The sequence below is a fragment of the Labeo rohita genome, chromosome 18, assembly GCF_022985175.1.
Source record: "Labeo rohita strain BAU-BD-2019 chromosome 18, IGBB_LRoh.1.0, whole genome shotgun sequence".
NCBI classification, from domain to species: domain Eukaryota; kingdom Metazoa; phylum Chordata; class Actinopteri; order Cypriniformes; family Cyprinidae; genus Labeo; species Labeo rohita.
The window spans coordinates 18,842,462-18,866,396 of record NC_066886.1 but is presented as its reverse complement, the minus strand read 5'-3'; the positions used below and the strand labels follow the sequence as shown (position 1 = coordinate 18,866,396).

At 35.2% G+C, this 23,935-nt stretch overlaps 4 protein-coding genes across 10 annotated transcripts in view; 2 read left to right on the top strand and 2 right to left on the bottom strand.

The window, feature by feature from the left end:
• Positions 1-1,156, top strand: part of rasgrp4 (RAS guanyl releasing protein 4) — a 34,265-nt gene extending 33,109 nt beyond the window's left edge. For 3 of the 4 annotated variants that reach the window (XM_051134786.1, XM_051134785.1, XM_051134787.1), the window contains exon 17: positions 13-1,156. In XM_051134786.1, coding sequence (XP_050990743.1) covers positions 13-126 — 114 coding nt within the window. In that variant the 3' untranslated portion in view covers positions 127-1,156. The remainder of the gene's footprint in view (positions 1-12) is intronic. The other variant, XM_051134788.1, reaches the window with a different exon arrangement.
• Positions 1,157-1,160: 4 nt separating this feature from the next.
• Positions 1,161-17,144, bottom strand: hnrnpul1 (heterogeneous nuclear ribonucleoprotein U-like 1). Of its 2 annotated transcripts, none has more exons than XM_051134783.1 (16): positions 17,021-17,144; positions 16,187-16,395; positions 15,938-16,102; positions 12,769-12,988; positions 12,582-12,655; positions 12,354-12,493; positions 9,425-9,524; positions 9,221-9,333; positions 8,078-8,344; positions 7,845-7,967; positions 7,377-7,505; positions 5,393-5,561; positions 4,652-4,903; positions 4,400-4,542; positions 4,130-4,309; positions 1,161-1,932 (listed from the first exon to the last, which is right to left on the bottom strand). In XM_051134783.1, the coding sequence occupies exons 2-16, from the start codon at positions 16,356-16,358 to the stop codon at positions 1,816-1,818; spliced, it is 2,364 nt and encodes a 787-aa protein (XP_050990740.1). In that variant the 5' UTR covers positions 16,359-16,395; positions 17,021-17,144; the 3' UTR covers positions 1,161-1,815. The 2 variants fall into 2 exon arrangements, with proteins under 2 accessions (XP_050990740.1, XP_050990741.1); XM_051134784.1 differs by having other exon boundaries at positions 16,187-16,382; positions 17,021-17,142.
• Positions 17,145-19,772: 2,628 nt separating this feature from the next.
• opa3 (outer mitochondrial membrane lipid metabolism regulator OPA3) lies at positions 19,773-22,635 on the bottom strand. The gene is made up of 2 exons (XM_051134414.1): positions 22,462-22,635; positions 19,773-20,683 (listed from the first exon to the last, which is right to left on the bottom strand). The coding sequence occupies exons 1-2, from the start codon at positions 22,601-22,603 to the stop codon at positions 20,352-20,354; spliced, it is 474 nt and encodes a 157-aa protein (XP_050990371.1). The 5' UTR covers positions 22,604-22,635; the 3' UTR covers positions 19,773-20,351.
• A 368-nt stretch (positions 22,636-23,003) lies between these two features.
• The window catches only part of ppp1r13l (protein phosphatase 1, regulatory subunit 13 like), a 28,127-nt gene continuing 27,195 nt past the window's right edge, over positions 23,004-23,935 (top strand). For 2 of the 3 annotated variants that reach the window (XM_051135770.1, XM_051135768.1), the window contains exon 1: positions 23,004-23,170. The gene's annotated coding sequence lies outside the window, so the exon portion shown is untranslated. The remainder of the gene's footprint in view (positions 23,171-23,935) is intronic. The other variant, XM_051135769.1, reaches the window with a different exon arrangement.

The window sequence follows — 23,935 nt, the reverse complement described above, 5'->3', positions numbered from 1 at the left end:
TTATCATCCCAGAGCGCTACGCTACCAGCAAGGGTGCGAGGTTCATCTGCCCCTAGTTCTCTCCTACTACAGGAGAAAATGGATGAACTGAAGCTGCGCAAAGATAAACGAAAGGAACCAGACTGAGCTAGACTGTGCATGTGGCCGCTTGTTTGTGTGTGGTGGAACTGTTAAATACACTGGACAGAAAAAAGACTGAAGAGCATGTCCTCATCTTTCTCGTCAACTGTCTTGTTCTATTGTCTTCAACAGATTGTTCATGACGTTCATTAAATGTGATGAAATTCTACCCGGAAGGGATTTTATTTAAGGAATTACAGATGGTCCCCTCCCTTGGGGCTCTTTAAAACCCTGACGGTGGATCCGTATGGTAAGAACTCTCTATGCACCAGCGTCTACTGCCAGTGAAGACGAGACTTCACATCTCCACAAGCGCTCAAAGGTGGACTGCTACTGTACTTCATCGATCTCACTACTACTCTCAGTCTTTATACAAGACAGACGGACTTTCTTAACCTTTTGTCACGAAGAACAAGGTTCGGTTGTTTAATTGAGTCTAAAACTGTTGCCTTAATATTCACACTGATGGAAAATATACACTGTGACCAACTGTATTGAACTTGAACAGCAAGAATGTACCTCCTCAGTTAAGGAACATGATTTCGGTGCTGATATAATACCCACAATGCATCACTGTGCCTTATGTAATGAACAATTTGTCAAGTAGGAGACAAAGGGTATTATATCACTGTTTATATCAGACAATAGTCCTGTCTCAGTTCAAAATGATCACAATCTGCTTTATTAGTGCTCGTGTCCATTCAGTGTATTAGAGCATGAGCATTAATGAATAAAAGAGCGGGAGAGCGACATTAGGGGTCAATTCAAACAAACACTGTGGACCTATTTGAAATTGTTTTTCTAATATGTTTTCTGTTAGATCTTTTGTCATCTCCAACTTGAATGTCTGTTTTACTAAATCTTGAGTGTAGGCTATAGATTTTTATTTATTGAGGAATGATAAAGCTTAAGTATTTTCCATAATAAAGCACTGCCTGATGTGATTAAAATATAAATGAAAACGTGATCGAGATGTTTCACTGCTTTCATGAGTCTGGTTATAACATCATGTTTGAATTAAATCATCGTCAGAGTCGCGGTGGTGTTTTATCATTTAATTCTCAAAGCAAAAACGGATTGGACAAATAACATTCACAAAGAACATGAACAGTTCAGAAAAAAATGCAGTACTTTCTCTTTAAGGATGATCATCCACACTTAAAATAGAAGAATAAAACTTTTTAGTTCTCAACGCAACATTCTTCATCTCATCTTGTGTGGTTATAAGTATATCAAACACTGAACAACTACAATTTAAACAAAAATATTCTTTTACGTGCTCAAAATTGTTAATATGAACCGCATCTACATTTCAAAATAAAAGGAATTTAGGCAAAACAATCAGTGTTGAGGAAGCACCTCACAGTTTCTACACCTGCAGGCTGTTTGTGGTACTACAAGAACTAGTTATCTTTCACATATACTAGAAATCTGTCATATCCCTGCTGTTATTTTAACTTTGGGAGGAGTACTATCTAGTATAATTATGTCAGTAAGGTTTATAGTGAATCATTTAGTTCAAATCAATCATTGACTTATAACAGTCAGCTTACTATGTCTTGAAAAAATGTGCAAATGTTTGAACAAGAAGGAGAAAATAAATTAATTTATGCTAGTTAAAGTGGAAGGATGTATTTTATGTAGAGAAGCGTAGTATGGTGTGTACACGTGTGTGATTACGGAGGTACTTCCTGTTCACTGTGAGCCGTGTGAGCTCTGGCTGCCCTGCTGTCCGGAGTAATTCCCATATTGACCGTAGTACTGGTTCCACTGGTTCTGATTCTGATAATACTGCTGCCACTGCTGCGCATACTGAAGAAAAAACATCATGCATTAATTAACAGACAACTTTTAACACTTTTACATACAGTATTGTTCTTTACGAATGTAGTCTATATCTGATAATGACAAAATGTGTTTAAATGTCATAAGACCAAAAAAGATGAATACATTCAAGAAATATTTAAAAACAAACTCTATCAACAGCTACTGTAGCATGCAGACAATTATAAACAGTCATTCAGTTCATAAAAAGGACAGAAAATGAATGCACTTAGAATCTGTCAGACAAGTGTTGTTACTCAAGGTTGAACTATAAAGTTGTCTTGTCCATTTAAGATTGAACGTCGATGAAATTACCTTTGCAATTCATGTAACTCATGTCTATGTTAACACTTAATGTTATATCCCATTATTATGTTTCTTCCTAGTTTTACTAAGCCAAAATAACTGGGTTTCTTTTTCCTAGCTGGTTATGAGTGAAAGGATTTGCTACAACAGACAAGCTTGCTGATCTATTCCATAACATCAGACTCAAGCTTCTTCAAATAATTTTTGAATGCTGTGGTTCTTTTTTTTTCAGTGAACCAGAGCAAAAAAATCAGTAACGCATGATGTTTTTCAAGATTTTTTTTTTATTATGTTAATAGTACCCATAAATCCAAGGCAAGTATTTTAAAATGATGTTTAAATGTCGTCTTCCTTTGTGAATGTGCTTTTTACACATCATACAGTACTTACAAGGAAAGAAACGTCACAGTGGGGAAAAATGTTATTGACAAAACAGTACTTGTTTGGTAAAAAAAATTAGATATTCAATTTTGAATTCAAGAATGCTTATGACTTTATAGATTGATTGATTGATTGATTGAATGCATGTTTGTTCGTAAAAGCATTCAGAACAGAATTTCGCATTGGTCTGAACGAAAACTGCAGATGGGCTGATTGAAAATGCTTTTATTATCTGCCAGCAGGGGGCGCTTTTGGAGCAGCTGAAATTGCAGTTTCCCTGGTAACGTCTGTAATTAAAGGGCTGCACTCATGAATGCTACTTTATCCAGCATGGAAAGGTGATATGAAAATGACATCAAAGCTTTTCTGAAGACAGATGGTTCCCTTCAAAAATACATTCATATAAAAAAAACCTGAGCCACATTTTGATTTTAAAACATGCAGTGCTCATGTTTATTCAAACAAAGTCAAAGCCTTTTGAAAAATCTATTTGTGACGGTCAGTTTTATATGGAAGCTGTTTCCGCTACTGAATAAAAAAAAAAATGTTGATTGCGAATTTTTATCTTATGACGTTTATCTTTTTATCAGTTTTGATTTTTTTCTCAGAGTTGTGTGATTTAAAATCGCAACGGTGAGTTATAAATTCAGAACTGATATAAACTTGCAATTCTGAGAAAGCAAATCAGAATTGCGCAACATAAACAATTGTGAGTAATAGTCAAAAATGCGAGACAAACTCACAATTCTGAAAAATAAACTTGCAATTCCAAGAAATAAAGTCAGAATATGGTGCCCCAATTTTGAATTATAATAATGTACAAAATGCAGTTTAAATGCGGCTTCAAATGATCCCAAATGCGTTTGTAAATAATCCCAACCGAAGAAGAGGGTCTTATCTATGAAACCATCAATTATTTTCCTTAAAAAAATACAATTTAAATACTTCTTATTCTCAAACGTTTGACATTAAAATGTATATAAATTGTGTTATTTCTATGAAAATAACCGATAGTTTGGCTAGATAAGACCCTTCTTCCTTGGCTGGGATCGTTTACAACTGCATTTGGAACGTTTGAAGCCGCATTTAAACTGCATTTTGGAAGTTCAAAATCGGGGCACCATATCAGTCCATTATATGGATAAAAATCCTGAAATCTTTCCCTCAGTAAAACATAATTTCTTTATGCCTGAAAAAAGAAAGACATGAACATCTTGGATGACAAGTGGATGAGTACATTATCTATAAAGTTCTGTTCTGGAAGTGGACTTTTCCTTTAATTGGGCTTGGAGCTAAACTGAGGCCCCTCAGTAGTTTGGACACCCTGTAATAGGTACTTATATGCACCCTTTAGGGGTAAATAAAGTACAAAAGTGCACCTTTTGAAAAGGTACCATCCCAGAGATAGTTTTGTACCTGTTTTTCTGAGAGTGTGTGGTATTCAACAGGATGCCATAAATGCTGTCAACAGAGCTGTAGAACATTGCTTGTAACTCACCTGTTGATACTGCTGATTGTAGTTCTGCTGGTTATATGATTGTCCAGATCCTTGATTGTCATGGTAACCTTGTCCATAATCTGGGTACTGGTTGTAGTTGCCATAGTTGTAGCCTTGGTTGTAGTTTCCCTGGCTGTAGTTGCCCTGGTTGTAGCCTTGATTGTAACCCTGATGACAGCTCTAAAAGAAATGTGGGGAGCGAACAAAAACACATAAACATCTCATGAAGCTAAATTTCTGTCACAGATATACGGCTGTTTACAGACTTACTTGGTTATATCCCTCTTTGTTATAGGACCCATAGCGGTTGTTACTGTAGCTTCCTCCAGACTGATGGCTGCTGCTGTGTCCATCTCGCCCGTCTCTGTAATGACCTCCCCAGCGGTTCTGATTGTAGCCATCACGGTTATAACCTGACAAACACAGAGAGCAAAAATGACTTCTCAAAGAATGCAAAAACACTAATGAGAGACTTTTTTTATTTTGAATTATTGGCTTTAAACCCTACTGAGGTCAATTCACCTCCCCTGTAGCTTCCTCCAGGTCCTCCACGGTTCTGATGGCCTCCTCTTGACCCTCCGTGGTTGTCGTAACGCTGGTAGCTGCTTTCGCGTCTACGGTGTCCCCAGTTATCAAAGCGTTTCTCAGGCGGAGGCCCGGCCTTCCGACCTTCTTCGTTGTACCGTTTGACCAGCTCTTCAGCTTCTTCTCTTTGCAGCTCAATGAAGGTCACTTCATCCAGGAAGTCTCCAACCTCGGGCAGCACGAAGTTGGCTTCAAAGCCATGGAAAGAGGAAAGGAGGAGGGACAAATCACACCACCAGAAGACAAGAAGAGAAACTTGATAAAATTATGACTAAATATTGCTATATGGATGATGGGAAAATGTCAAGATGATGCAAGAAAAATATTCATATCAAGTGTAAATCATGAAGAAAATGAACAACAGTACTGCAAACCAAGTGCAACCTCAAAAGCATTTATTTTTGGTACTAATGTGTCAATTTACTGGGAATAGCAGGATACTATTAGTATAAATTATTATGTTTATTCACATTTATAATGTTAATGTACTGTAACACATTGCTTGGTCTGCTGCATCTCATGGTTTAAGACATGGATGATCGAAAGACCCAATCAAACTGAGGACAGTGGTCCAAGACATTAAGCTGGTTCTTAATTACACACTTCAAAAAAGTAAACTAGTGATGAAAATCAGTTATTTTTTCTGATTTCTAATGTTTTCCAATGCAGCGTTCCTACCTTTCATTTCTAAAACAGCATGATCGGGCACATCCTTCCCTTCCTCGTGAGTTTGCTTAAGCGTTCGCTCTTTCAAATCCTCATCCGTGGGACAAATTACAATAGCCTTACGTTGAAACCCTTCAAAAGGACGCATTTTTCGTCTCTGGGCTGATCCGTATACATTTGTCTAGCAAAAGTGACAAGAAAGAAGCAGAAGCTGGTCATTATTGTTTCTTTTGTGTTCAGGCAGTACTTCACAGGAGGGAACATGGAACCCTGCAATGAAGTGAGAGTGGTTTTTCTTTCTTTCCCTGCACCAACTGATGGATGCTTAAAGGGGTCATTGGATGCAAAGTTCACTTTTTCATGTTGTTTGAACATTAATGTGTGTTGGCAGTGTATGTACAAATCTACCCTATAATGATAAAAATCCATGCAGTGGTTTTTAATTAATCTGTAAAAATAATATCCCGTTTTTTAAATCGAGCCATTCTCAGATGCCTGTCGGTGTGCCGTCACACCGACAGAGGCCGCTCCCAGGATAGTTGACTGACATGAGCTCTTACCTCAGACCAGCTGTCACAGTGCAGTAACCTCCATAGTTTCGATGCCGGAGCAAGGATGTAAGTTAGATTAAGCGACTGAGGTGTTGTGTTGTTGGATGTAATAAGGAACACAGTGGTCGTCATTTACTCCCGTCATCTGAGCCGCTGAAGATGCAGTGGATTACGTTTGTTTGTGAAGGGAATGTGGCTCCCGATCTACATATATCCATCTATGTTCGTGCGAATCATTCGTGACCCAGCTTTATTTACAGCAGAAGTGAGTATAAGGGGTTCTTTAATGAATCTTTGAGATTGCTTTTCCTTATAGTAGTTAAGAAGTTTAGCAGCTAAATGCGGCTAAAGTAAACATGCTCATCACTCCACAGAGAGAAGAGAGGGGCGGGGCGAGCAGAGCTCATCTGCATTTAAAGGAACAACCCCTTAGAATGAGATGATTTTCGCAGAGCTGATTTTGACAAGGTAAAAAGGGTGTTGTTTTACACAACCACTGAGAATTTTTAAACTAAGTATATTATAGACTTTTTATTAAGACCCTAAAGAATCATATCAACTTGTGGAAAATGGGCATCCGATGACCCCTTTAAAATACCTCATGCTTACCTTACACAGGTGTCTGTGAGGACATGGACGCTGGAACCAAAATGTTAATAGGGATCCTTAGTATAAATATATATACAGTTGAGATCAAAAGTTTACATACACCTTGCAGAATCTACAAAATGTTAATGATTTTACCAAAATAAGAAGGATCATAGCAAATGCATGTTAATGTTTATTTAGTACTGACCTAAATAAGATATTATACATAAAAGACATTTACATATAGTCCACAAGAGAAAATAATAGTTGAATTTATAAAAATTAGCCCGTTTAAAAGTTTACAATCACTTGATTCTTAATACTGTGTTGTTACCTGTTTTTTTTCAGCTGTTGTTCAGGAGTCCATTTTTTGTCCTGAACTGTATGATTTTGAGATCCATCTTTTCACACTGAGGGACTCATATGTAACTATTACAGAAGGTTCAAACACTCACTGATGCTCCAGAAGGCAACACAATGCATTAAGACCAGGGGGTGAAAACTTTTGAATAGAATGAAAATGCGTACATTTTTCTTATTTTGCCTAAATATCATTTTTTTTTTTTCATTTAGTACTTCCCTTCAGAAGCTACAGAAGATACCCAAAAGACAAAATAAGGTAAATGGCCCCACTCTTAATGCATTGTTTTTTTCCTTCTGAAGCATCAGTGAGCATTTGAACCTTCTGTAATAGTTGCATATGAGTCCCTCAGTTGTCCTCAGTTTGAAAAGATGCATCTCAAAATCATACAGTCATTGTTGGAAAGGGTTCAAATACACAAAAATGCTGGAAAAAAAATAAAAGAATTTGTGGGACCTGAAGGATTTTTTTGAAGAACAGTGGGTGTTTCAGGTACCTGATCCAAGATGAAGTTCCGTCTTTTGCGGGCAGCGATTTGAATCAGTCGGTTTAGGCATTGAGTGGCCTGCTGAATCAGGATGTCCCAGCGCCCAGCATAGTTTCGCTGGCGACGCAATCCCATCACCTGAGACCATAACAGAACCACAAAAAGACCATAAAAGTTTTATGATGTATGTAAAATATCCATTAATGTTAAAAAAAAAAAAAAAAAAAACTGGGGTTGGTAAGTTTAAATAAGTATCTTATGTTCACCATTTATTTGATCAAAAATAAAGTGAACCGAACAATAAAATTGTAAAATATTACAAGAAAATAATTTCTATTAATAAAAAAGGTAAAACTGTATATTTCTGGACAATTTTACTTTAAGTTTGTTTCGATTGCACTTGTTTGTGGACCCAAGAACATGATTTATTTTCTCAAATGTGAACCATAAAACACATTTTAACATGCTGGACCTAACCTTCATTTTCTCCATGATGGCGTTTGTGCCCAGGATGTTGTATTTCTTCTCTGGGTTCATCTCTGCATGCTTAGTGGCCCACGTGGTTTTACCGCAAGCAGGAAGACCGACCATCATCAGGACCTACAGACAACAGTGATATTGTCTGTACATTTTAAATTGTGACCACAGATTACTATTGAAAACTACTGTTAAAAAAAAATAATTGTATGGAGCCAATCAGGAGAATTTACCTCACAATCAGATTTGTTGGTGGGACCAACTGTGCCTCTGATCCTGTTCTCTAAGTTGAGGGCCCCGATGAACGTGTAGCCATCTTGCAAAGGAAAAAAAGGTTCCACTCGCTGGCCGAAGTTAAACTCAACAGAGCAGTTCTTCACCAGGACATGAGGATACAGCCCACGTCCAGCCAGTTCTTCTTTAGATATGTGAAACGCCACATCAAGCCACTTCCCGTTCTTTGAGAAAGCCATTTCCACCTGCTCATGACTGTCAAAGTCCTGTAAAAGACACATATGAGACTATATTTATTGTGTCAGCTACTTTAGGTAGCTGTATGTTTTTTTCGGTTTTGTTTCATTATTCTCTCAGTTCCAAAACCTAGTGAGCTGCCTACCTAGACAAAGGCATCATAAAGTAGGTCCCATCCCAAAGCTGTTCAATCAATTTAAAATTAGAGCATTTTTGTATTTTGTATGTGTGTATTTTCAGAATAGAGTATCATGTTGTTAGCTTAGCAACATGCTAATGCTAAACTCAAACAGAATCTATGTGTGTAACAACCTAAAATTGCGGCCTATGGAATTCGTTCCATATCAGTCACTTATAGGCATTTTATTTTAGTCAAGATGATGCCACAAGGTATTGTCACATTTACTGTTGCTCAGCGAATTTCATAGAAAGAGCAAGAAGGTGGTGATCATACAAAAATAATGATGATGAAATAAACATCCAAATCTATTCTGCCAGCTGCAAACCAATCCTAAATAACTGCTTTTCAAATAGCCTCTTTGTTTTACACATCATTTTATAATATTAAAGTGAATTTTGATACAAAACAGGCTGAGTAGATACTACTAGAATGAGTGCTTTGTCCATTACAGATCTTCGGTTTTGCTTTGTGTTATGAATCACTGACAAACCCAAACTTGAACCCAACTGAAAATTTGCATAGTACAACTTTCTTTTCGACTGGAAGTCTATCAGGCAAAACTGATAATTTAAATGATTTTTTATGTTAAATTTTAAGTTCCGGTAAATGTGACTGCACCTTTATTTTAGAGTGTACAGCAAATAGTTGACCAGGTTTTGTAACAGAGCCACTGAGCTAACAGATTACGTAATTTAAAAAAAATAAATGTAAGAATATCCCTCACAATATAACATCCAATGACATCACTTTCACCAAATTTCTCTCCGTAATCTTCAAATTTGCAACAGGCAGACTTTTTCCCTGTTCCGCCATACCCATAAGAGAACGCCTCCTCTCCTGAAACAAAGTAATTCCCTACATAAGGACCCAGAAAGATCATTTCTACAACAAACCCTCGTAGTCTGTAAGTGTGCTTGTGATTCCTCACCAAGCTGTGTGCTGCAGGAATCCAGAGACCACCCAACTCTCACGACATGAGGGTCAGGCTCACTACTGGGAAGATGCTTGACTGGCATATACTCCATAACCTAGAAGAAAAAAACAAGATTATATAAACTATTAAAGGGATAGTTCACCCAAAAAAATGTAATTCTGTCATTAATTACTCACCCTCTTGTTGTTCCAAACCTGTAAGACCTTTGTTCATCTTCAGAACACAAATTAAGATATTTTTGAAGAAATTCGAGAGCTTTCTGACCCTTTATAGATAGCAACACAACTGACACATTCAAGGTCCAGAAAGGTAGTGAAGATATTGCTAAAGTAGTCCATGTGACATTACTGGTTCAACCATAATTTAATGAAGCTACAAGAATACTTTTTGTGCGCAAAGAAAAAACAAAAACAAAACAACTTTATTCAACAATTTTTTGTAGCCTACACATATTTTTAAGGAGCTCCTGCATGCATTTACACTGCACTTACAAATTGCAAGTGTAGTTGTACAAATTGTATTATGAGATTAATGTTTTAAATATAAAATTTAGAAAACAGAAATATGAAATGATGGAAAAAATAGAGTGGCACTTTTAAAATGTGCCAGTAGGTGGCAGCAAGCCACTGTCTTAATGACAGTTGAGTCATTTATTCAATTGATTTGTTTAAAACGGCTGATTCATTCAAAAAAGAAGAAAGAAACTGTTTTTATGAATGGGTCAAGGAATCACGCATTCAAAAAACGCTAATTCATTCAGTACAGAAACACAAAAAGACAATATTTTCTCTATGATTTAAATGAATTAACTTTTTTTTCTTGAATTGTTGCCCTGACACTAAGTAAAGTCTGCCACTGACCGTGCAAAATGTTAACTATGCATATAATCACTCTAAATGCGTGCGTGTTCTAAAGTCTGTGATTTGTTGCTACAGTAACCTAATTTTGACAGATGATGAGATTGGTATTATGAAGTCATATAGTAAGATACCTGAATTAGCTGTATTTTGCTGTTTAAAGGAGAAGGCCACTTCCAAAACAAAGGTTCACATATAATGTACTCACCCCCTTGTCATCCAAGATGTTTATGTCTTTCTTTCTTCAGTCGTAAAGAAATTATATTTTTTTTCAGGGAAACATTTCTGCATTTTTCTCCATATAATGGACTGATATGGTGCCCCGATTTGGAACTTCCAAAATGCAGGTTAAATGCGGCTTCAAGCGATCCCAAATGCGGTTGTAAACGATTCCAGCCAAGGCAATCTAGCAAATCTAGCAAAACGATTGGTTATTTTCATTAAAAAAAATACAATTTAAATACTTTTTAATCTCAAATGCTTGTCTTGTCTTGCTCCGCCTGAACTCCGTGTATTCTAGCTCATGACAGTTAGGGTATGTTGAAAAACTTCCATCGTATTTTCTCCCTCAACTTCAAAAATCATTTCAAAATCATCCTACATTGCTGCAGAAGTACCGACCCAGTCTTTGCAAAGTAAACATGCAAAGAAGATCAAACACTCGTAAAACGTAAAACAGCGATATAGGATGATTTCGAAGTTGGGGGAGAACATGAGATGGGAGTTTTTCGACATACCCTAACTGTCATGAACCCGGAACAAAAACAGTCCAGGCAGAATAAGACAAGACGAGTGTTTGGCATTAAAAAGTATATCAATTGTATTATTTTTATTAAAATAATTGATTGTTACGCTAGATAAGACTCCTTGGCTGGGAACGTTTACAATCGCAATTGGGATCGTTTAAAGCCGCATTTAAACTGCATTTTGGAAGTACAAAATCGGGGCACCACATGAGTCCACTATATGGATAAAACGTTAAAAAAAAGTCAATATCTGGGAGTAAGAGAAGAGCAGACATATGGATCAATTTGATGACGCAATAGAGAACACACACTGAAGCTGTGCCTCTCACACAGCACACGAGTATACTTTCATGTCGCATGAATGCACAAAATGATGTTGAATTGTCCATTTTAACAAGTGTTCACGTAAACACACTTGGTTACATCTTACAGCTGAACGTAAACAGTTGGGAGAACATCTGACGTGTATCAATACATTCCATCAACGCATTCGGTTTTGAGACTTTGACTATGACTAAATCAAAAATTTGCTGTCAAAGTTAACACTGGAATACAGTTGTTATTTTTGTTTTCTTTGCTCACAAAAGGTATTTTTGTAGCTTCATAACAGTGGTTGAACCACTGATGTCACATGGACTATTTTATCAATGTCCTTACTACCTTTCTGAGCCTTGAAAGTGTCAGTTGTTTTGCTGTCTATGCAGGGTCAGAAAGCTGTTGGATTTCATCAAAAATACCTTAATTTGTTTCTGAAAATGAAAATTTCTTATGGATTTGGAACAACATGCAGGTGAGTAATTAATGAGTTTTGGGTGAACTATCCCTTTAAGTTGATTTAAAAGTTAACTACAGAGAAACAACTAATCTAAACTACCATTAAAAAGTTTAGGGTCAGTAAGACTGGAAAAAAATATATACATTTATTCAGCAAGGATGGATTAAACTGATAACACGAGACAGTTAAGACATTTATAATGTAACAAAATGTTTCAAATAAATGCTATTCGTTCTATTAAAGAATCCTAAGAATGTATCATGGTTTCCACATTAGGCAGCACAACCGTTTTCAGTATTTTTAAAATTAAGACATATTTCTTAACAAACAAATCAGAACATTATTTTTAAGATAATTGAATAATGGCGGCTAAAAATAAATCAGCTTTGCTATCACGGGAATAAACTACATTTTAAAATATATAAAATAGAAAATAGTTATTTTAAATTGTAATAATATTTCACAATATTACTATTTCGACTGTATTTTGACCAAATATATGCAGAGTCAAAGGCAGACCTCAAACATTTGAAAAAGTACATTACCTTCAGCTCAAAGCACACACGCCCTTTGTTTACACCATACGTTGCTCGTGCTCCAGACCATAGGTAAGCAAACCCCTCAATGGTTAAAGGATAGCCGTTGCAACGGTCCCGAGAGACTTTGAAGTGCAAGTCACAGTTGTCTGTTGAGGTTTACAGAGAGAAATCCATTATTATGACTATTACAGAGATATCATAAATTATAATTACACGAAACAAGCCCTCACATACAGGTGTCAATGACCACAAGCGTGCCATCAAAGTCTTCCTCGTCCTCTTCAGCAGGTGGCAGAGGTGAGCGGGACCTGTGATAAAACAGAATGTAAATGTACAAATCAAAATGTAAATGCAATAGCATTTGTCAGTGTACTTTAAGTTAGGATACAGGATTAAAACAAAAGCATTGTGGTAAATTCACCTCCTGTCTTCACGGTGTTCATAATAGCTGTAACCATGGCTTTCATCATAGCGCCTCTTGTGGCCATAACGTGCATGTCTGTCCTGTTCAGTCTTGCTCCCAGCATTCTGATGGCGCTCTTGATCTTCCCATTCGCTGCCGGTGTCAGATCGCTGCTGTTCCTGTTGCTCTGTCTTTATCTCTTCCTCATTTTTCACCTTCACTGGTGCCACTTCATGTTCTGTGAAATGATAAATATTCAATGTAAAGCAGAGGTTCTCAACAAAATGATTTAAAACAAGACAAAACAAGCATTAGAACATAATATACCAAAACAAATAAATTAAAAAAACTTATAGTAACTACAATGTCATAGTATTTTAATATTTCTCAACCATGATATATCAACACCATCTTCCAATTTCTGAGGAAATTTGAAATGTTTAGAACATTTTATTCTCCTGGTGCAGGATATACTGGCATCTAGCATCAACAGAGAAAACAAAATGGCTAATACATGAATTTGTTTTGTGAAAGAAATGCCAAATTTGTCACCGCCGTAAGATTTTCTGTCTGACCATGGTGACGGGCCAATAAGAGAGTTGACTTTCAATGTAAAGTCATTATATTTTTGTGGCTTTTAAGTAATTTTTAATTACATTATATATCAAAGAGTGTTTAATTTTTCTAAAATATGTATAATTACTAAATATACAGCATATATTGCTTTTGTGGACTGATAGTCATCACTTCTAGCAGAGTTACTGTACGGTTGAGGGAACATAAGATTCAGGGAACATAAGGCTGAGGAAACACAAAACACTGGATAAAACAAGTATATACATAATACTGTTCGTTTGTATTCTGATCATGTGTTCTGATCATTTTTGGATCATTTGTTAAGATGTTTAAATGTGAAAATGAAAATCCTGGTAAGGGTACTGTAAATGGATAGAGGTCATAACTAATTGTTTTATTTGTTCATATAACCGTTTTAGTACCTTGTACCTTGTTACCATAGCAGATGCACAGCAGACATACTGTTCTGAGATGAGAGAAAATAGCTCATTTGTGTTCCAATGATATATAAAAAATATTTAAATGTCAATCTTGACAAAAAGCTTTATAAACAATACAATATTGTTTGTTGTGTTTAAATACAGTAATTGATTGATTCAAAGTATTTGATAGTTAAAATGACTACAAATCATCACCACCATCAAATGCATCAATTCTGTCGGGTTTACAGTACGTCATCTGTCAGATGAATATTTTGATAATATTTGATTATGAAATTTTATGTTTGTTGAGGAATTTTTGGAAACCCGTTTCCAGGAACTGAATAAAAAAACATAAAAGGTAATTGCGACTTTATATCTCACAATTGTGACTTTTTTTCCTCGCAGTTTCAAGTTTACATCTCGCAATTCTGACTATTTTCCTCAGAACTGTAAGATATAAACGTACGATTGTGAGTTATAAAGTCATATGCAGGATATATACTCACAATTGTGAGAAATAAAGTCAGAACTGACTTTTTTTCTCGCAGTTCAGACTTTTTCTCAGAATTGTGAGATATAAATTCGCAATTGCGAGTTACAAAGTCTACGCTGTACAAAACTATTTGTTGAGTCAACTTAAAATAATTTGTAACCTGGCTGCCTTCAAATTTTAAGTTCAGTCAACTCAAAAAAGTTTATTCAACTTAAAATGTTAAATTATACTAAGTGACAAATTAGATATTTGATTTGAACCAACTTAAAATTTTAAGGCAGCTGGGTTACTTACCCATCTGTTTTTAGCAAACACAAATATCTAAGTTGTTACTTAGTACAACTTAACATTAAGTTACGTTTAACATTTAAGTTGACTAAACTTGTTTTAGTTGACTGAACTTAAAATTTTAAGGCAGCAGGGTAACAAATTATTTTAAGCTGACTCAAATTGTGTTTTTCAATTTTTTACGGTGTAGTTCTGAGGAGAAAAAAAATACGGATAAGTTCACAGGATTGCGAGTTTATATCTTGGAATTCTGACTTTATAACTCGCAGTTGCGAGTTTATATCATGCAATTGCACCTTCATTTCTCAGAAATGCAAGTTTATATCACGCAATTCTGACTTTATTTTGAGAAAAAAAAGTCAGAATTGCGAGTTTGTATCACGCAATTCTGAGAAAAAAAGTCAAAATTGTGAGATAAGTCACAATAACCTTTTTTTTATTATTATTCAGTGGTGGAAACGGGTTTTCATAGGAATTGCTGGTCATGTGAAAATGTAATCTGTCTGCTAACATGAGAATGTTTTGAAATGTTATAAACATCTAGACTGCTGTTAAAGATAATGTTAAAATTATATTACACAGTTTTTGATTAAAAAAAAAGAAAAGTAGGGAGGTTGAATCAAAGCATAGCTCAGTAGCTTAGCACATGTAAGATAAAAAAAAAAATTGGGCTTAATTTGTGCTTAACTTTCTCAATATTTTACACTGTTTTGTCCTACTTCTCAGGAATCAGTGACCTATTTTACATACCTTGAAGTGGAGTTAAAAATAGTGGTAGACTGATATATTGCCAAGGCTGATATTCTGCATTTTTTAATTATTATTATTACTTCTAATAATTATTAAAATATTATTATTATTATTATTAGCTAATTTTTCTGTTTGGCCAGTGTGTGTTGGAAGCAAAATCTTTATTTTTACAGAGCTGTCAATGTCCAAACTATATGCAAGACGAAGAGATCTTAAACTTTAAATCCTTTATTTTGAACTATGTTATGTTGTATCCATTTGGCTGCTATAACATATTCACTGTATAAAATATTGTATATATAAATATAATATAAATATGTTTTAAATGCATCTTTATTTGTTCAAATAATATATGAAAATAACAATCTAAATTTATTTTTTATATATTGATTCACTTTCAAATTATTTATTTCTGACTTAGCAACGTTAAATGTAGCAACGTTAAATTTTAGTGAGTTATTTACTACTTAAATTGAATTATATAATTTATATTTCGGCTTTATATCAGTCATTGGGCTCCCTGCTTTTTATATTATTTGACCGCTACGAAATACATAACTCGTAATTATGTTTATATGAGACGCATACCGTTGAGTCACCAAATTCTAAATTGCTCATGAAATGCATTCAGACCCAAAAATGCCAGTTGCAGTCTTACCCTCCTTGCAGATTGCCTCAACAGTTGCTTGTTGTACATTCACAATCTTTGATTTATTTTCATCTTTAGGGACTTCAGAAACACTGCGGTCCATATCAGAGCCCTCTTTCTCACCAGCCATCTGCCCTTGGTCAGAACACTCATCATTCCCAGCCTCTGCAACACCTGTCACAGGCAAACACGCAATGAGATCACAAATATTTCAGCTGAATGCATCAAATGTTCTTCATGCAATGCAAACTCGAGTACCTGCTTCTGTCTCATCATTGCAGGTGGGTTGCTTTTCAGCCTCCAGAGCTGAATGCAGCCGCTCGACCAGATCCACTTTGAGGCCTTTGGTGTCCAGGCCGCGCTTCTGCAACTCTTCTTTCAGCTCGTTCACTTTCAATTTCTTCACATCCAGACTCATCGTGCATGACATAGCAAGGAGCTCTCGCTCCCAAACCTGCCAAAATGAACTATGATTGTGTCAAAACATCAATATATGTTGAAGCATATCTAAATGTTTGTTTCAATACATGTTAGCTCATTTTTAGCATCTGGTCACTAGCTGATTGATTCAGAAACCAGCTTAACAACCTTGTTGTTGATCCAACATGGTCTTCCAGCTTGCACCACTTAATGGCCAGCTCAGACTTGCTGGAAACCAGTTATCATGTTTCAGAAACCAGCCAGACCACTTAAAATCAAGTGATCAAGTGATAGCTGGTTTGTTGCTGGTCCAAGATGGTCTATCAGCGAATAACCAACTTGGATACGCTAATGACCACGTTAGACCAGCAAGAAACCAGCTATTATTTTCCAAAACACAGCTGACAGGGTGGGTCATTTACACAGCTAACTGGCTAAATCATGTGCACACCTAAGTTGTATACTAAATGCATTGGCAAACAGGCACATCTACTGTAATTCAGTAAATGCATTCAAATTATGATTTGATATAATGAGAAATGACACATGCACTTGTCTGATTTGTCAAGCTACAAAACATGTTATGTAAGCTAACTCAGCTCATGTAAATGGACATGCATTTTTGCTAATGCAAACTACCAAGTGACAGTTAAAAATGTGTCATAGACTTACCACAGGAAATGCTCTTGTTCAGCTGAAGGAGTGTAATTGAGTGGTGTAAACACAGGGCTACAACTGCGCGGGCTTCAGTACGGGTCAGCAGAAGACACACTGAATATTGTCCATAGTGTTTGAGTGCTGTCACCTACTGGACACATCTAGAATATACCGATGTTTACACTATGCATTCCTTTACAATTCAGTTCATCATCCAGCCCAGTCAATTTGTACTAATGTTACTTATTCATGAAGTACACATTTCTAAATATGTGGTTCTCATATTGTATTTTTAGAAAATTTTGGAATATTTGTCCTATAAATTTGTCACTACCGATAGTAATATGTAATTTAATAAGTGTTGCATTGACCTGTTACATCACGGTTTGGTCACCCTGACGCACGACCATATTGGAGATACTCGGATGTAAACAACAGCATAGATTGGTTAAAACTACTAAATACGTTGTTCTGCTAATTTATGCTGTCTAAACCATGGAAAAAGAGTGTGGAAGCTGCTAAATCATATAGAGAAGGACTTTGTGCGCAATATTTGAGTGGTAAAGGTCCGTATGAGCAGTATTAATTAAGATATTAGCCTAATATTTCACCTGCCTGACTGGAAATGATAAGAACAAACATGAATGTCGTCAAGATTCTTGTCCTGGACATCCTTGTTCAGTTTGGCCAACCACAAACACCTTTTTGTTTCTCAGACAGTTTTTTGCACTCGTCTCCTTGATTTGTTACAACATTTGGCAGTCTATATTACTCAAAATGTTTTTCCCAGTCTGACCTCTTAGCATAGCCCAAACTATGACAATAATTAACCATTTTCAGCAGCAATAATCAGTCAAATTTGCGAGTTCTGTGGCATTGTTTACGTTCAGTGCTGCCAATATGGCCGATTGATGACGTGTTGTGAAAACACTCACTATTAAGATTTTCCTTACAGCTACCTTGTAAATATAACAATTACAATTTGAACAATATTCCCAGTGTTATTTATGAGATTTGTTGTATTTTAAATCTCATTTATCTTTGTAAAAGGGAAAAAAAGTTGATCATACTGATTTCAGAGTTAAAGATTCTTTAGTTTGAATACACACTGAACCAAACACTTTAATAACATAATAGTTGATAATTCAATATACTTTATTTTTGACAAAACAACCTATGTTTTGGTAGTGACTGCACATTTTCGGTGACAGTAATGTTTTGTTAGCAACCACATCACATTACAGATCTTTAACTCACATAATAAAACACTACCAAAACATATTAAAATAGTAAAAATTTGCATAATCATACTAAAGTTTTGTTTATTTCACCCAAATAAAGGATTATGTGCTACCTTTTGTCTCTACCAAAACAATTTTGATGATATGTAGTGACTGTTACGGTAGTAACAATTTTAGATACTTTTGAGGCTAGCTCAAAGATGCTAATCAGCACATGGTTAGCTAGCACAGTTCTGAACAGTTGTACAGAACATAAATGTTATGGAACAACTTCTAAAAAAAAGTGTGCTTAATTGCAGAAAAAAAGGTGTTTAGTAGTGGCATTCCTTAAAGTTACACACAGATTTTTAGACTTTTGAACAAATTTACCTAAAAAAAAATGATGGTGTCTATCTCAGCATGTAGCTATGAGAGAGAGTGACATAAATATCCCCTGATCATAAATGTATGGGTGTACTTAAAATCAGTCTCAGCAAATGGACCAAAACATACACTGTTTTGACAGTGACATGAAAATGCGAGACACATTTTTACATAAAGTTTCATAATTTGTAAGAAAGATGGTAAGAAAATATATACATTTTTATAAACTTCACTTTTTTAAACAAAAAATCAAAAAGATATTTTCAAAAACAGCAATGGAATAGATTGCAAAAATATCATTTTCATAAGTTAAAATTTAGGAATTAGGGTTCAGAACAGCCACCTCCCAACTGAAAATACCAAATAAATGATTTTATATATATTAAGCTTACTGATACTTTAAATGTTACAGTGAGTTTCAGTAGATATTAGAAGGATCTAGTACTTAAATCCTTTTTAAATGTGTTTTTTGGTTGTGGGACACCATTGTTGTTTAGTCTTATGATGTGTGGTTTCAAGGGATGTTTGTCTTTTTGAGTAAGAGATAAGAGGGAATGTTTGTGGAAATTCAAGGTTTATGGGATATTTTGAAGAAATAATTTCCATTGCTTATGTCTGTGGTAATAATAACACTTGTTGGATTTGTGCTGGTCAGACGAAGTCTGAGCATTGAAACATACATGCAACTAAGACTATTCAATAAATTTTGCTCTTTTTTTGTAATCATCACTTCGTCTCCTGCTTTTGCTCTTCACTGGCTTTGCTCAGTCAACAAGACAAGACTTGCTGTTAACAGGTTTTGGGTATTAGGTGATTCTGCTGACTAGTTGTTTTGTTACCAGACAAAATGGATATCTTCTGACAGGATCTGGCGTCCGGGTCTAGATCTGATATTTCTGGCGTAGATATAGTACAAACACACATTGTATAAACATAACTACGTAACCAGAAACTACATATATAGAAAGTAAAAGAAAAAAACGTTTTAGATGTTTTACCTTTAAATTTAAGTCCGTAAATGCACAATTTTATGCATTGAATAAAGTGAAACCTAAAGTGCTAAAACTTTTGCATGTAATTACTTGAGAATGGCATTTTACAAATACAAACTGTTTTGACAATTAATACATTCAAGGTACAAGACAAAAAAGTGAAAACAACCATCAGAATATTTCACTTTATTTTACAATCATAAATATACACCCATATACACATGCCATATTAAACACAGCAGTCTTTTAATGTAATGGGGGTTTTCTTGCAGGACACACAGATATGTCTCTCTGCTTCCTATATTGAGACACACATCCATATTTACTATATGGAAATTGTCATTCAAGTATTCACAATCCAAGTGCATTTTCAAATCATTAATAAATGATCCCCAACTCCATCAGCATATTATATGAAGAAAATGTTATGAACTAACGCCCAAACTGATGAGCAGAATAGTAAGTGGTCAAACATTGGCAATGGTTTAACAGCATCATCAAATAACTAGAACTTCTGATTGAAAACAGCATCATCCAACCAAAGAGATAACAAATAGGAAGCTTTAATTGTATTACTCTGGTGGCCAGTCACTCAGTCACACACGATTTAACACGCCAGGGGTTTCCTTGCACGTGTGGGACGGCAAGACTTTGTGTGCGTAAATATGGCAGTGTTGCACCACTACTGATATGTTCTCATGAATTAGTCTCTTCGCCCTTAGAAAGGGCGTATTTTAGTGATGCATGTTGTTACTTGGTACTTGGAGCTGCTGGGAGGGACAACAGAAGTCTATTAACCTCTCTAATCTGGGCATCCAGTGTCTCTGTGGCTAGTGCAAGCTCTCCTAGTTGCGTCTGTAGACTGTTAATGGAATGCGCAAGCTCCTCTTCCTTGCGTCTGGAGTTGGCGGCCTGACGGCTGTACTCAAGGACCATGCAACCTCCACCGATGACGAAAATGATAGCCTCACCGAGCAGCTCTGCTCCAAGCTCCGCAGCTGCCTCCTCATTCAAGGGTTTGATGGTGGAGCCACGGAAACCCATGATTCTCATCTTTGTTCTCATCTCGATCCAGTGATACGCTATGAAGAAAACATGTGGGACCACATGGAATTACTTGACAGATTTATTTCAACAATTCACTGTAGAAAAGTTAAGATTTGGTTTCACCTTCACGTTGAAAGGAACTAAAATAACACAAGCTACTGTATAAAAACTGTAATATTAAAAACAATAATATAAAACAAAAGAAGAAAGTATATTAAAAACTACAATATTAAAAAATATTAAATATATTTTGTAATATATGAAATATATTTTACAAAACATTTAATAGATATTAAATATATAATATAAAATACATTAAAATAGAAGTATTTAAACATAATATTATATACAAAAGAAAAAAAATCATAATAATAATTCATATTTTATATAAATTTAACAAGAAATGAATGATATGATGGTTTTTGAACAGTAAGATTTTTAATGTTTTTGAAAGAACACCAAGCCATTTATTTGATCCAAAATAACAACAAAAATACAGCAAAAGCCGTTATATTGTGAAATATTTTTACTATTTAAAATAACTGCTTTCTATTTGAAAATTTAATTATAATGTCATTTATTCCTGTGATCAAAGATAAATTTTCAGCATCATTACTCCAGTCTTCAGTGTCACATGATCTTTCAGAAATCATTCTAATATACCGATTTGCTGTTATATAATAATTGTGTTATTATTATTATTATCATCAATATTTCAAACAGTTGAGTACATTTTTGTCAGGATTCTTTAATGAATAGAAAGATCCAAAGTTCAGCATTTATCTGAAATAAAACATTTTGTAACATTAAACACCGTACCATTCAAAAACTCGGAGTCTGTATATATATACATATATATATATATATTTAAAGAAATTATAATTAATACTTTTATTTAGATGCTTTAATTGATCAAAAGGGATGATAAAGACATTTATAATATTACAAAAGAATTCTATTTCAGATAAATGCTGCTCTGAACTTTCTATTCATCAAAGAAACCTGCAAAAAAAAAAAAAAGTCAGCATTGTCATAATAATAAATGTTTTTTTTGAACAGCAAATCAGAATATTAGAATGATTTCTGAAGGATCATGTGACTGGAGTAATAGTGCTAAAAATTCAGCTTAAAATCACGGGAATAAACTACATTTTAAAAATATATTCAAACAGAAAACAGTTATTTTAAATAGTAAAAATATTTACAATTTTTACTGTTTTTGCTGTAACGTACTTTGGATCAAATAAATTCAGGCTTGGTGAGCAAAAGATACTTTGTTGAAAAAAATTAACAATCTTACTGTTCAAAAACTTTTGACTGGTAGTGTTACAGGTAGATATATTAAATATATCTTACGAAATGTATTAACCAAAACCGTGTATTAGAAATACTTCGTATTGCTTTCATAGAATACATGACGTTAATAATAAATAAAGGACCATTTATGTATTTAATAAGTATGACTACATATTATTATGTTATAGAAAATTATCAAATAAATTCAACAAGCAGCTAAAGGCACTTTCAGTCACTCGCTGTAACCTCAATGACAGTTGAGTCCCGCCCCTTCAAGCAAACTCGAATCTCATTTGTCGAAAGGAAACCATCTTTCTAGTATCTCATTGGTCTCTGGGTAAATCTGTTGTTGAAAACACCCAATGACAACATCGCGGCAGTCGTGACAGGCTAAACAGCAAATGCAAGCAAACGTCTATTGGCTGTGTGTACCTTCGACGTTTACGCCTACAGACACCCTTATCATATGGACTGACATCATACAGTTAAAAACACGACCGAACAAATGCCAGCTTACCTTGGGCCGGCGGAAGGCAGATATAATTCTTAAAGAATTCGCTTCTCCGCGCGCCTGCTTTTATCCTATTAGCCAATGGTTTGCTCAATTGTCGTACGCCCAGATAGAGCAGCTTTGCAATTGGAAAGGCACCGACAACCATCTTGGCGGAAAATGCGTCATCTGAGGAGGCGGGATGATAAGGACGTCATGTGGACGATGCTCGTGTGTAATATTAATGACGTACCATTAATATTCATGAGATTAATAAAATGTAAAACGCGCGTTTCGCGCAAAATTAAAAATATATACATTGTTTTATTTTATTTTAAAAGACAAATATAACCCTCATCGTCGTTTTATTGTGTTTTTAATTATTCCACCATTTATTAAGTAGCTTGTGTTTATAGAATATGAGCGTTTACTTACAAAACAGTTTATTCGAAACAGCTCTAAAATAAATGCATAAAAACCATCAAGATATAAATAAGAGTCCTAAATCTTTAACCGCCCATAACAGCGCATTGTTCACCTGCGCCAGTTGTGCTCTAAACACCTGGGTCGGGTTTCAGAGGCAGTGGGCTGGACTGAATGTCTTAGAAGTTCACAGGCAGGAGTTAAACACTGTAGAAACGTTTTCCAGCTAGTCATGTTACACATCCATGCTCAGCGGGACTAAGTTCTAGGACTTTACGGCACGACAACCTCCAAACTATTACAGCTATTCAAGGTACAGGAAACTGTTGTTATTCTGCTTTTGAGTGTTGATTGGAAGTCCAGCTCGTAGTTTTACTTGGCTTTAAAAAGGCGTTGCGGATCGTGTCCGTTATGCCAGACGTTTTTAAAAGGTTTTTTAAAGTGTTATTTTAAAAATGTGTAATATGACGAAAGTTTTTTAAGGCGCCTTTGTGTAAGGAAGTGCATGAGGAGGAGTCAGAGCGCTTTAATGAAAATCAGATGTCTTGAAAACGCAGGCTGGAGCTTTTGAAGTCAGTGCTCATTGAAGTGTGCACTGAACAATGTATTATTCGTATTCATTTTTCAAGCTGAATGATGTTTTAGAGTTATCCAAAAGCTTGTTCAAGCTTTATTTAGTAAAACAGTAGTTTGTAGTATGTTGCTATTAGAATAATAATACATAAAGCGTCGCGGATATGCAAGGCCTGTCAAGATTTTTGTTACACTCTTTTAGCAGTGTCACTTACTTTTCATAATTTTTCTTATGTATTTTGTATATAGGTTCAGTAAACTGTTAGATTTTCATATATTCATTTCATATGTCTAGCTTTACAGGATTAAACATATTTCTTATTGTAATGTGATACAATGTTTCAAAGTAGGTCAATAATGAGCACATACATGTCATGTTTGAGCAGTGTTGGTAATGGGTCCAGGTTACAGACCTGATTTACTATTGATTAAATGCTGTCAGAACCAGCTGAACTGCATATCTGTCTGATCCTGTCCTGCTACAACTTGTTCTGAGTTTTCTGCC

What these genes read in the sequence shown, in the direction of transcription:
- hnrnpul1 (XM_051134783.1), bottom strand. Translation starts at nt 16,358, where the DNA reads ATGTCATGCACGATGAGTCTGGATGTGAAGAAATTGAAAGTGAACGAG. An exon ending in GGAACTTCATCTTGGATCAG is followed by an intron (nt 5,562 to 7,376) that starts GTACCTGAAACA and finishes CACTTTTGCTAG; the next exon opens with ACAAATGTATACGGATCAGC. An exon ending in ACAATCAGCAGTATCAACAG is followed by an intron (nt 1,933 to 4,129) that starts GTGAGTTACAAG and finishes TTTTTTCTTCAG; the next exon opens with TATGCGCAGCAGTGGCAGCA.
- opa3 (XM_051134414.1), bottom strand. Translation starts at nt 22,603, where the DNA reads ATGGTTGTCGGTGCCTTTCCAATTGCAAAGCTGCTCTATCTGGGCGTA. An exon ending in CTGCCTTCCGCCGGCCCAAG is followed by an intron (nt 20,684 to 22,461) that starts GTAAGCTGGCAT and finishes TTTTCTTCATAG; the next exon opens with CGTATCACTGGATCGAGATG.